Below are 13,356 nucleotides of genomic sequence, written 5' to 3'. Positions count from 1 at the left end.
ACAAAAACTGAGATGACTCCGATGAGGAAACACAGTGACAGATATTGGTCTGGCAATGACCCTGAAATCCATTTGAATGGCAACAGTGAACATTCTTGGTACAAATGAAAAAGGAGAAAACTCAGAATATAAATGGAAGTCATGAAAACAGAGCAAATGGGAATTACAGAACTGAAACACAATATGTAAAGTTAAAAACAACTCTGAGAAAGAAATCAGGAATAGGTCAACTTCTTTCATTTATTTGTTTATTTATTTATTCATTCATTCAAAAAGGACACCATCCTTCTGCAGTTCCCACCACCATGAATGTTCCCCAGAGGACATCACCAGGGGGCGCTGTGGGCCTTCTCCGAGGTGCATGGCTGAAAACAACTCAAAATGCTCTAGTGGAAAGGGCCCTGTGCCCACATTCATGGCCTGAGTTAGACCTGACAGACAGCAGGTGCTTCCCCTCAAGGGTCAGACTGAAAGCTCACCCAACTACTGTGTTCCGCTCACAGGAAAGCTAAGAACTGTCCTGAGGACCCAGAATTTGATGATCTTCTGTGATCATATTTGCATAATGCCCCACCAATCACACCCTTCACCCAGGGAGCTGAGGAGGAGATAAAGGGACACCCAGAGACCAGCACCAGCCTGAGGCCAGGGCATTCGGAAAGTGTCCACCATGGCCTGGACTCCTCTCCTCCTGCTCCCCCTCTTCACCCTCTGCCCAGGTCTGTGAACACTTCAGAGACCAGCCTTTGGAGGGATCCCTCTGCCTTTACTCTTCATTCCTGACACATGTACTTTTTGATTTCAGGGTCCAGGTCTCAGGCTGTGGTGACTCAGGAGCTCTCATTGACTGTGTCCCCAGGAGGGACAGTCACTCTCACCTGTGGCTCCAGCACTGGAGCAGTCACCAGCAGTGACTGGATCCAGCAGAAGTCTGGCCAAGTCCCAGTGACTCTGATTTATAATACAAACAGTAAATACTCCTGGACCCCTGCCCGGTTCTCAGGCTCCATCATCGGGGGCAAAGCTGCCCTGACCCTGTCAGGGGCCCAGCCTGAGGATGAGGCCGAGTACTACTGTACTCTGTGGTACAGCAACCATCACCACAGTGACACATGCAGGGGGGGAAGTGAGACAAAAACTGGGCTCAGTGCACCCTCTGCTTCTCCTAGTCCCCCCATCTCCTTCTCACAGAGGCTGGTCTAGCGAGTGTGGACTCAGAAGATTTGTTCTCCATGGCTCCAGGGGGTGCAATTTGAACCACATTTCTAATCAACAATTTCACAGGTAATGGACAGGACAGCAAAGGAAAGGTCATTCCCATGAGGACACATGTGCACACAGACAGTCTGGTGTGAAGGTGGGTTGGCCAGCATTTAACAACCAAGACACACGTCATAATCTGGTGTGAAGAAGCAGAGGAGGCAGAGACACTGGGAAATGGAGCTGGAGCCACCTTCCCAGAGGAGTGTCCTTGCTTGTCTTCCTTCTCCAGCCTCTGTGGTGCTTGAGGGCAGGAATGCCTAAACTCTGTTCTGGGTCAAGGCAGCTGCCTGTTCCAGACAACTGTTTGCAAAGCTATGGGGAGAACAGACAGACTGACTACAAGGCTCACAATTTGAGATGTTCTTTAGAACTGACTCCACTTTGTTTATTTAAAGAACAACTTCACTTATTTTCACTGTAGAAATTTCTTTGTAGGCTCATTAAGATACTTCCACAGAAACATGTTCCTCTTTCATGTAATTGTTCTCTCCCCATATGGGGTGAAGGCAATTTTGGGGTAAAGGCAGTGGTTTAACTGCCTTCCTCCCGTAATTGGACACACTGTGGCTTTCTGCATGAAACTATGTCCCAGGCCTGCAATTATCCTTTATCCCAAATAAATGCTTGTAGCCTCTCACATTGGCTTTTAATTTGAGGGGAACACTAGTGATATTATACAGCCATTATACATGAAGAGAAATTCTAGAGTGAAACATAATAGAAATATAATAAAAAGTAGCCCACATCTTGAGAAGGACATGGGTTTGGAGCACATGAGCATATGGAACTAATTTCTGGTACCTATTACTAGGTAGAAATCTGGACCAGGTGCTAAGCAAAGGGGAAGAACATCCAGAATGGGAAGTGGAAGAAGAGAACAGTGAGCATCCTTATAGCTTAAGACCAGCTCTACCAGCTGAGACTATGGTTCTTCCCAAGCGTGGCATCTTGCAATCCCACCTCCCTCAGGAAAACAGGCCAATTGGATTCCTAAAGCACATCCTCCTGGGACTTACATCAGAAGGTACAGGGTCCAAACAGAGCCAGTGATGACACCAGCAGATCCAGGGGTGCCCTGCTGTGAGCTCTTTCAGAACTGCTCCTGCCTTGCCAGATGTCCGGGAGTCATGCTCCAGTAGGTCTAAGCTGATACTCTTTCTGGATGTGCAGTAGGGTGAAGGGTTGCTTGTGTCTCTTGTAAGGACAGTGCTAGGAATTGAGGGTTGGGAGGGTTGGACAAGTATTTAACCCAAATGAGTCCAGAGGCAAGTTTCAGTTTAGGCACCAGGTTTCAGTTTAGTGTGCTTGTTTACAGGCTACAGACAAGAGATGGGAGTAAGGAGACAGGACCCAGTGCCAACTGACACCAAATGCTTTGAATGAGATACTAAATATTTCTGCTTAATTATTGTAGAGACAGTATATATGAGAAATTTATCATCAGAGAGGAGCCTCATCAGGTGTGTATATGTGAAATATAACTGGTAATTATGCAAAGAATACAATAAAGTGAAGAGGAATAATATGCTGAAGTAGAATTGTGTAGATGGGAATAGGTTTGTAGTTACCTGGAGTGGGTCAGGGAGGTGTGGGGACTGCAGAAAGTCCTGAGGTGTGCAGGACTTTGAGAACCATAGCCTCATTGGAATTTGAGAGGCATGTGTATCTCAGCAGTCAGGAATGAGGCAAAGGTGGGGTCTCCATCCTGGAACTCGGGACTGTGCTGTGACTATACACAGTGGATTAGAATCACAGTGTCGGGGAGTCCCTCATAGATATGGGGGTACAGTCAGTGACCTCCTGAGCTGTAGAGACCAGCTGCTCTCCAAGACCTTTAGGGAACATAGAGATGTGTGTCCTGCCAACACCAGGGGGTGCTGTGGGACTTTGCTGTGGTCCCTTCCCAGCTGCTCAGGGAGGACTGTAAACTCAGTCGGGCCTGGGTTTGCAGCCTGGGCTCTGTGCTCACTGCTGGGGACTCAGAGCATCTGTGTCCTCTGTGGCCTGGCAGAGTCCCCTGAGGAGGAACCTTTGTGTGATCTCAGCAGGTGCTTTGTCCCAGAACTCTCCCAAGGGGTGAAGCCACTCTCCACCCCCCTCAGTCTTTGGTGTGAGCTGAGCTCTGGGCTCACAGGAGGACTCAAGGAGGGGCTGGGAAGCCCCTGGATGGACACACATTTGCCTGGATGACCCATCCTGTGACAGAAGGTGGGAAGGAAAGGAGTCCTGGGGCAGCATAAGAAATTGGTCTGAGGTTAAGGAATCAAATCTAGGGGTCACAGCACAGCTGCCCCATCTCTTCCAGGGACCTGAGGCACCCTGAGTCCCTGAGACAAGGCACTGCAGGTGCTGTGTGAAGATGGAGTTCTGGGAGGAATCCAGGCATTGAGCTGGTCTGGCACTTACTCAGGTTCCTGAATTGTGATGTCATAGAGAAGGGTGTCAGGCAAGAACAGGTGTGCAGACTGAGGGCCTGAGGACATGAAACCCCTTTGTGGGACATGAGAGGATGAAGGAGAGGCCCCAGCATTGCTGGGAAAACCGTGAGTCTGCTCTGGAGAGGGTGGGCCAAGTGGGTTCCTGGATGTGACTTTTCTATAGCTTATATCTCTCAGAATCCATAAGAATTAATGTGAGGGGTGTTTTCTGAGTCCACAAGAACTGGACTGTGTCCTACCCTCTCTTCATGTCCCATTGTAGCTTTTAACCAACACAAGTTCACAGAGGACTTTGCAATATCAGGGAGCACAGCCTCCCCAGGGTGTGCACACAGAGACTCCAAGCAGGAAGGTCCTGGGGAAGCTCTCACCAGGGGAGCAGCAGAGTCACTGGGCAGCTCTGACACTGGTCCAGAACCCCAGACAGAGCTCCTAATGCATGATGTCAGAGGCATGGTGGTCCCTCTCGGGTTGCACCCTGGCTCTCCAGAGTCAGGTCTGTGCACACACCCTCTGTGATCACACAGGGCTGCGAGTTCACCTGGGAGATCAGGCCTAAGAAAGAATGCATAAAATCCTATGAAACCTATTTTGCTAATACCCTCAATTTAAATGATAAGGGTCCAAGTATAGAAGGAATTCCCCCAAAGTTTTATGGCCCATTAGCTATCTGACCGTGACTCAAGATAAGCCCTCGAAGTTCTTTGAATGTTATTTATTGTTTTATCATTACTTCCTGTCAATGATTGATGAGCTTTACTTAGATGTGCTGTATTTCTGTGCAAATAAACCCAATAAAAACCCATTGAGGAACAGGCTCCTGGTTCTTCTCCTTTGAGAGATGGGCCAACATTCCTCCTCGTGGGGGTGACTTCTCTCTCGAGTCTCCCCAAGTGCCATGGAAGAAAGTGAATAATGGCTGAGACATGATGTGATCTGCTTGGGGAGGAGGAGTGGGCTGTGGCCAGTTTCTCCGGGGAGACAAAGGCCCTGAGAGCCTTCCTCCATAGCCTTTTATTGGGTTGTAATACACAGGAATACAGGGCAGCAAGAATCAAACAGTAGATAACATTTCAAAGGTATCTGAGGGCCCTGGCTGGTGTGGCTCAGTGGATTGAGCACGGGCCTGTGAACAACACTATTCCCAGTCAGGGCGCATGCCTGGGTTGCAGGCCAGTTCCTGGTTCCTGGCGGGGGATGCACAAGAGGCCACCATACATTGATATTTCTCTCTCTCTCTCTCTCTCCTTCCCTTCCCCTCTAAGACCTTCCCCTCTAAGATAAATAAATAAAATCTTTAAAAAGGTATCTGGGGGCTCCAGAGTCTGAGTCAGTGTCTGTCAGGACGAGAGCTGCAGAAACTTTGGGAGATACACTCACTTCCTCTCAGACCCTTAACATATGAATGAAAGCAGTCTTTTTTAAAAAAAATTATTTAATTCTAGTTCAAGTTTTCTGTCTTATATTCCCAGCCCCCCCCCTGTGCTCCCCACTCCCTCCCATTTCCGCCCCCCACCTTAGTTATTGACCATGTGTCCTTTATACTTGTTCATTTGAGTCCTTCCCCTTTCCCTTGTGATCCTCTCCCCTCTCCCCTCTGGACCCTGTCAGCACATTCTGCATTTCAGTGTCTTTGGTTACATTTTGCTTGCTTGTTTGTTTTGTTGTTTAGATTCCTGTTAACAGTGATATCATATGGTATTTGTCTTTCACTGCCTGGCTTATTTTGCTCAGCATAATGTGAATGAAAGCACTCTTAGCAGAGCAGATTTCACAGGTTTATCAGGAAGTCTTTGTGATGCTGGATTTTTCCCCAGGACAAGCTCTAGCAAGGCAAGGAGCTGCACCCTTTCCCATCAGGTATTCAGGCTTAAGGGGATTAGAGCCAGGAAGCACTTCTCCCAGAGAACATGGGGACTCTGGCCATGTCAAAGCCTGGGGGCGAGAGTCATTGCTCTTTGTTGCAGCCCCTGAGTCCTTCCATGAAGGCCTCCCAAGTGATCGAGTCTGGCTTAGGTTGTCCCCCACTGTGAGGGGTCTTACCCGTCATTGACTTCTGACCAAGCTTTGGGGGCAGGGAGAGAAAACTGAGGCAGTGTTTGCTACCAGAGACAGGTTTTGTCTCCTGCAGCTTGCACTCCAAAGGTCATCCCTTGCCCTTAGCCACAAGGGATACAGATACAATTCCTAAAACCAGGCAGAGCAGTCTACAACACCTCCTCAAGCAGATGATGTCTTGGTAGACTTATTCTCATCCACAGTGGATGGGAGGGCTCTGCAGGCAAAGCCCCCACACCAGAAAACAGGTAAAGCTTGGCCAAAATTTTATGTATTAAAATATACTTATTGTCTTCTGAAAAAAAGGAAAGACATTGAATGAATGTATATATTTAGTGCCATGGAGAAATAGTGATTCATTTCTAACAAGGGGGCAATCATAGTAAAAAATAAAAGTGTCCTGAAAATAGGTCTTACACCGCCGTGGAACAGTCACTGGGCTTGATCCCACTACAGGGGAGATGACAAGAGTGAAAGCAGCGCGGTGGGGACCACGGACCAGCTGAGGAACACGTGGACCACCTCACCATGAGGAGTCTGAGTAGGACATGAAAGTGTCCTGGAGTGACAGGGAACCCCCATAAAGGGGAACTGGGACCGCCCCTAAGGGAGCAGGTCAATGAACAGGGTTGTGGGGAGGCAGGGTCTGTCTGTGATGGGCCTCAGCAGCATGTCACACAATGGTGTGTCTAGGTCTGAGCACCAGAGGGCGCTGAGGGACTGTTCCTGAAGGGCTGGGCTAATCAGAACTGGGACCTGTGACTTGGCACTGCCTGGTGCCCTCTGCTCAGGACACACAGCTGTGACCTTACCACACACTGGGCCACAACCAGGCTCAATCCTACCCTCCCTGAAATCCCCAGGCACAGGTACCTGCTAGAGGGCCCAGGGATGGATCAGAAATTGGGAGGATCTTATTTGCATGAGTGGGCCCTCCCTTTCCCAGAGCATGAAGAAGGGAAGGGTGAGGTTTGGGGGAGGCTCTGCTTCAGCTGTGGGGTCACAGGAGGCAGGTCTCAGGGATGGTCTTCACTATAGTCTCGTCCCCTCTCCTGCTCACCCTCCTCGCTCACTGCACAGGTGACTGGATAAGGGGACGGGGAAGAGACCTGGGGGGACACTTGGGGGGGGTCTTCTTCCTGCTCTTGTCTATTGAGCCAGAATCCCCATATCTGTGTATTTCCCTCCTACAGGGTCCTGAGCCCAGTCTGTGCTGACTCAACCACCCTCAGTGTCTGGGAACACAGGACAGAGGGTCACCATCTTCTCTGCACTGGAAGCAGCTCCAACATCGGGGATGGTGAACATGTGCAATGGTTCCAACAGTTCCCAGGAAAACCCCCTGAAACCATTATCTATGGTACTAGCAATAGACCCTCGGGGGTCCCCAACCGGTTCTGTGGATCCAGGTCTGGCAGCGTCGGCTCTCTGACCATCACTGGGCTCCAGGCTGAGGACAAGGCTGACTATTATTGCTCATCATGGGACAGCAGTCTCAGTGCTCCCACAGTGCTGCAGGGCTGTGGGGAAGTAAGACAAAAACCTGCTGTCCCCTGCAGTACCCTTCCCTGGTGCAGTGCCGATTGTTCTAAGATGATAGCTGCTTTCTCAGTTTGGTTGGCCTGAATCTCAGGTCTGAGACCCACCACAGAGGACTGTGATGGAAACATCTGTCACATCCTTTGAACGCTGCCTCTGAGGCCTGTCAGTGGCAGCAACACAGTGTGTAGTTTTCTCAAATGAGAGGAAGTTCCTGTGTGTCAGGGGGAGGCTGTGCTGGGAACAGAGTCTGTGATGGGCCAGAAAGAACCAGGGACATGGAGCCCAGCTGTGTCCACACCAGTGCAGATCAGGAAGACCCAGTGTGTGTGCTGTCACCAACATGTTCCTGCTCAGTCTCTGCTGTCTCCATCACTTTGATGGCATTCACCCACCCTGTGTGGCCCATGGTCCATTCCTGGGATCAGATTGGCAGGTCAGGCTCCTGGACCCTCACTCGGCTGAGAGCTGAGTGCAAGGCTGCCTCTCACAGCCACCCTGTGCCAGTGGCCTCTGTGTTCACACAGAGCTGCAGGCCTGTGGGACTGAGACCAGGAGAAGCTCATTCTCATCTGCTGGGAGGGGACATCTCAGCATCTGCCACTCAAGACACCTGTGGCTTCTGCTTCTGGTGCCGCCACCCTGGGCCAGGTTCCTCCAGGGCAGCCCCTGGGGAGTGGATGGGCCTCCTCCCCCTGCTGCCCTCACAGCACCTCACCGCAGCCCCTTCCTAGACAGCAGGTTTCCAACATAACGGGAAGTCAGCTCCCCATCAGCTGGGGACACAGAGTGGCTCTGCACTGAAGCCGAGGGGCTGAAATGGGGGTGCCATCTGTGGTCATTTCAGACCCAAACTCTGACTGGTTGTCCTGGGCATCTCTGTCAATGATCACTTACTTCTTTCCTGGAAATTCCAGAGCTGCCACCCTCTCTTGGCCCTCACTATGAACCCCTGTCTCTGTAGGTCCCAGGGAGAGGCCTCTGTCCTGGCTGCACTGGCCCCATAACTCCTCAGGCTGTGGCCAACCTTTGGGGTTGGGGAATGACCCCATGTTTTTTCCCATTAATGCTATGATCCAACCATGGATTCCTTTTTGTTTAATTGCATTGTTAATGCTTGCTGTGTGATGCTGAATGACAACGCAGTTGAGGTCACATTGGCCAGTTCCCGATCTGTGTGGGACTGTCCCCCTCCCGTCTAAGTAGCTGAGAGCTGAGTGTGGGGCTCAGTTGTGTGTGTGAGGAAGGCGTGTGAGTGCCGGCACTGCAAACATGCCTGCTATTTACACTGTGTGTTTTCATGAGAAATTATACTTATACTTTGTTCAAAGGCTTCTTCTGAATCTATTGAGGTGTTTTGATTTTACTCTTTGGTCTATTAATACAATGTGAAAGGGCCGATCAACTGAAACATAAGTTGGACACTGGAATCAATCAAATGTGATAATGGCGTCTTCACTCACTGGCCTGATGTTGGATCTGCGTTAATATTTAATTTAGAGCATTTGGATCAATATGTCACGTTACTGTATGTAACTTACCCTTTTCTTCATTTTTTCTGTTCGGTGCAGGTATTACTGTTACACCTGCTTTCTCAGAGTCAGGAAAGCTTCCACACTTCCAGGGTTTGGAAAAATGTGTATGTAACAAACATTTTTGAAAGATCCAGTTCTAAGGTTTTTTGTGTTGGTTGTAAAACTAACTATATATTTAATTTTTTGTGTGTGGAACACTTTCATTGTAATATGTTCTGTATTTTCTAAGGAAAGTATACTTTTTACTCAATTTTTGAAACTCCATTTTTTTCTTAGTAAAATGTATCTCTCCTTTTTCATAGATTTTTCATTTTCTTATTACCTCATTTCATTTAAATTTTCTGCATCATCAGTTTCTACTCCAATGTTAGTGGTCGTTCTAATCTGCCATCTGAAGGTGAATTCCATGTGCCACCTAGAGCTGCTCTCAGTGATGTCTCCTTCATCTACATTTGTGTTTATTATGGTGGGAGGACATTGTTTCTTATTTGTCTTTTTCATTTTCTTTGTACATGGGCGAATTCTCAATTTCTCACTCTTGATCTTTTTTCTCTTGAACATATGATATATAGTCTGCCAAATATTTTAACCAATAAGTATGAGGAGATTTTAAAAATCCACAAACTAATGGAATCTCACTGTAGCCCAAATCTGAGAGCATTTTTTTTCACTCACTCACATGTCAATCTGAAGGTCAGTGGTACCAGGATGACCCCTATAGTGAAGTCTGATGGCTCAGGGACCTACTGGGGCCCCAAGGAGGATCCCAGCCCCTCCCCCCACCCCAGGGCCACCGTCATGACAGCATCAGGGCCAGCCTGGGCAGCACCACTGTGGGACTCAAAATATAATACTGACATTGACCCTCAGAGATGGAAACTGAGAGGAAAAATATGAAGAAACTGCCTCTGTGTGGACAGAAATGTAAAGACTTTGTTATCCATCAGTCCCCAGAGTCCCATAAGCTGCATAGACTGCAGTGGGTACCATGAGGTTCATTCTCTATTCCAGTGCTCACCTGCATGAAGGGGCTGAGAAAATTCTAGAAAGAGTTGGTCTTTCTGAGACGGGACTTGGATGTCATGGACCCTAGCAGAATCACCTTGTTGCCACCTTCTAGTCCCCTTCCTCTGGGACGCTGCTTGCAACAGGGCCCCATCTGCCAAGTGCTGAGTCTTCTACTCTGAAGGCTCTGCCATAGCAGCGAGTGGTTCCTTCCTCCTGAGCTAGTCTTCACCAATGAGAAAGGCCCATCTTGACATCTGCCTGGGGTCTGTGTATTGTCTACAAAATGCTCACTATACTGCAGCCCCTGCATCACCGAAGCAGCAGAAGTACCTCCTTAAGGGCCAACACCTTTCATGAACCCACACATGGTACCAGCCCAGCATAAAGGGCCTCAGAGACTGTGGGTCTGTCTCCTCGTGCACCTCCAACACTGGATTGTCCACACTGACGCATCAGGACCAAACCACATTGTATTCTCTCTCGGGGTTGTTTCATAAATGATGACTTAGTTTGAAGGTGGGTGGGTGTTCATTTCTTTGTTTAGATTGCCTGTTCTATTTTGAAGGCAGTTTCTGTCCAAATGATGTGTCAGTTATTGCCATGGGCATCTTTAGAGCTGCCAGTCTTGCGTGGGTAGCTCTTTCTTTAAAAGAATAATCTGCAAAATCACTTCTTGAAGTCTGGCATTAAGAAGGACAGCCGGGACTCAGAGAGTCGATGGGTGAGTGTGTGCGTCATTACACCTGTTGTTGCACCCATGAGGCAGATGCAGTAAGGGGCAGGGAGAACTTCCTGTCCCAACCTTCCAGTCGGGAAGCTCCTCTTGCCCCTGCTTCAGGTCTGTGTGAAGAGAATAGATAAGCCACCCTACCTCCAGCCCAACCCCTCCATTCCTCTGTGGCCTTTGCTAGTGACTTTTCTGTTACTTCTGCCCCAGTCCCTTAGTGAGGGAAGTTCTTTCCAGAATCTGAGGGTCTAAAGAAGTCCCAGAATATGCTTCAAGCCAAAACAACCCGGAGGGGTAACATCACCTGCTCACAGCAGAGAATTGTCTAGGAGAAGATGTGGAGGGAACAGGAAGCTGCCCAAGGTGGACACAGGCCCAGAGGTGATGTGACTTAGTGGGTACCAGGGTCCAGGCCTCAGACCAGCCTGGGAGCTCGTCCTGGCCAGTCTCTTTGATCATCTTGTCAAATAGACTTTATTCTGTTCTTTCTTCTCCTCTTTCTACATTCCTTAAAGAGAATATGCTTTTCAGCCTGGAAGTGATCAAACACAGAGTGAATGTAATCTAAACACAAAGCAGATGTGATCATGAATATAATCATACACCTTCTGATGGCTGATAGAACATCTCCTTATACTTCAGCACCGAGTGTGGTATTTCTTACCACTGTAAGAAAAAACATGTACTGAGGAGACATCATGGGGTGTGTTCAGCAGGGCGACTCCTCCACACTAAAAGCAGTGGGAACCCGGTGGCCCCTCAGAACCCCGGGGACCTGCAGCAGTCCTTGTGGACTCAGGGCTAGGCAGCCCCCATGTTCCTCTGTCATTGCTGGGTCAGAAGGAGACACAGGTTCCTGTTGCCTCATTTGGTGCTAGAACCGAGAGGGGTCAACACAGATGAGATCTTAGGAGGAGGGAAGTTCATCTGTCCTCACCCCAAGGTCAGGAGCACTCCCTACAGGGTTGAAAGGGCAGGGAAGTGGGACGATATAGAGGCTCACCCCGACTGAGGAAGAGGGGCATTAGGACAACAAGAACAGAAAGGGAACCTCAAGGGTTTTTCCAGAATTCCCTTCAGGATAAGGGTACAGAGGAGAAGATTAAACAAGAGGATCTTATTGAAGGTAGTTAACATGAGATGATGAGAGCAGGCACTCTTTGAAAAGCCTGTGCAGTTCGGGTAATTTCAAAATTTTCTACAATGTTTACTTGTTAACTCACTATCCCTGCCCATGATGGTGTTACTCATCCTGGTATTAGAGCCACTCACATTTGCCAATATGTGTGGTATCACCATGATCTCAAGCTTAAGCCCATGTCTGCCCAACAGACAGAGGAGGAATTGGCTCAGGTGCCATGAAAGTTCTAGAATCAGAGTGTTGAACTGACAGGAAAGAGAAGAAATCTGGAGGTCTGAGAATGAGGGCAGGGCAGCCAGGTGGGAATGGAGAAGACCGGTCAGTCTACACAGCCTTCGCAGAGAGAGCTGAGGAGAAAGGGTTTCACTCAAACAGCACCTGCCTGAGACCAGCGAGAAAGATCTTTTGGCATCCTTGGAGAAAAGAGGACTTTAGGGATCCGGTTTTCCAGGTCACAGTCATTACTGAAAGTCCTTATGGGTCTAGAGCTGTGGGGACCACTGGGCTCCTTGCACACGGAAAACCCATGTGGATCCAGGGCACAAGAGGAAGTGACATTGTCTCCATTCAACTGACCAAACATGCACCACGTTTGCAAATGCATCACATTCTCACACTTAGTGTATTACTACAGTAATACAATGGTTAAGAAGATACAGAAAATTTTTGTTTGAAATATAAACAACTTTTAGAATGCCTAAGATAGAATTCTCACAAGAAAATGTGACACAGATAAGGAGCATACTGCAAACATGACAATAAGTCAGATTGTAAAATAAAGAGACATTCCACCTTCCCCACTGGTATGGTGAGGCCCACCAAAGCCATCAATTAAATCAGATTTCTACAAAAATATACATGCTTCACATGAATTAAAAAGTTTGCTGCATTGTTCTCCTTTGAAGATGTCTCTGAGTGTATTTCTTGAAGAGCCCTCGTCATTTCTCCAGAAGCCCCTGCGACAAGCCCTTCAAACTCAATGGACTGTCCATGATCTACAGCATTGGACAGGAAGGTCACTGTACATTTACTTTGCAACATCCTCACTGGCAATGAAACCAAATTAATTTGTGGTTTACATGTTTTCATCTCCTGCAGTTGGGAACCCGTGGGAGTGAGATGCTACAGTAGCCAGTACAGTCTATCAGAGTCATAGTATCTGGGAGCCAGACCCTGGATGTGTGAATAGAGGCAGTGACCTGCTGAGCTACAGACATCAGCTGGACTCTGGAGACTTTCGGCTCTCAGAGAGTGACCTCTCTACCCTCCCAAGATGCAGAAACCCATTCCCCAAACACCCCCTTGCAAAGGCCGCATACATTTCTCCTGCCACCCAGGCGATCGATCCTTTCTTCTCAGGTGGACCTGGGCCTGGGAAAGTGTTCCAGTGTGCTCAGCGTCGTTTCCCAAGCCCAGTTTTCTTAGTCTAGAGTAGGAAAATTGCGCAGGGCGATGGACCTTGGAAGAACCTGAAACCCATTCTACAAGCACTCCTGGGCGAGGCTGCCTGGTTTTCTACTGCCTCTCAAGCTAGAGATTCTTCTTCTTCTTCGGTGGAGCTGGGCTTGGAAAATGAGACCTGGGAAACCGTGCCTGTTGTCCAAGCCTAGTTTTGCAACTTCATTTTTTCCCTAGACTTTTGGGAAG

The 13,356-nt window shown here is 48.5% G+C and overlaps 1 gene segment (V, D, J or C); it reads left to right on the top strand.

Moving 5' to 3' along the window:
- The first annotated feature begins 610 nt into the window (after nucleotides 1-610).
- LOC118981317 (immunoglobulin lambda variable 7-46-like) lies at nucleotides 611-1,203 on the top strand. The segment is given in 2 exon segments: nucleotides 611-719; nucleotides 806-1,203. Coding segments are annotated over 2 exon segments (447 nt in total).
- Nucleotides 1,204-13,356: the final 12,153 nt, after the last annotated feature.

The sequence above is a fragment of the Sturnira hondurensis genome, unplaced genomic scaffold (genome assembly GCF_014824575.4).
Source record: "Sturnira hondurensis isolate 20B ecotype Veracruz unplaced genomic scaffold, ASM1482457v3 Scaffold0023930, whole genome shotgun sequence".
NCBI classification, from domain to species: Eukaryota; Metazoa; Chordata; class Mammalia; order Chiroptera; family Phyllostomidae; genus Sturnira; species Sturnira hondurensis.
This window is presented reverse-complemented; position numbering and strand designations above follow the sequence as displayed.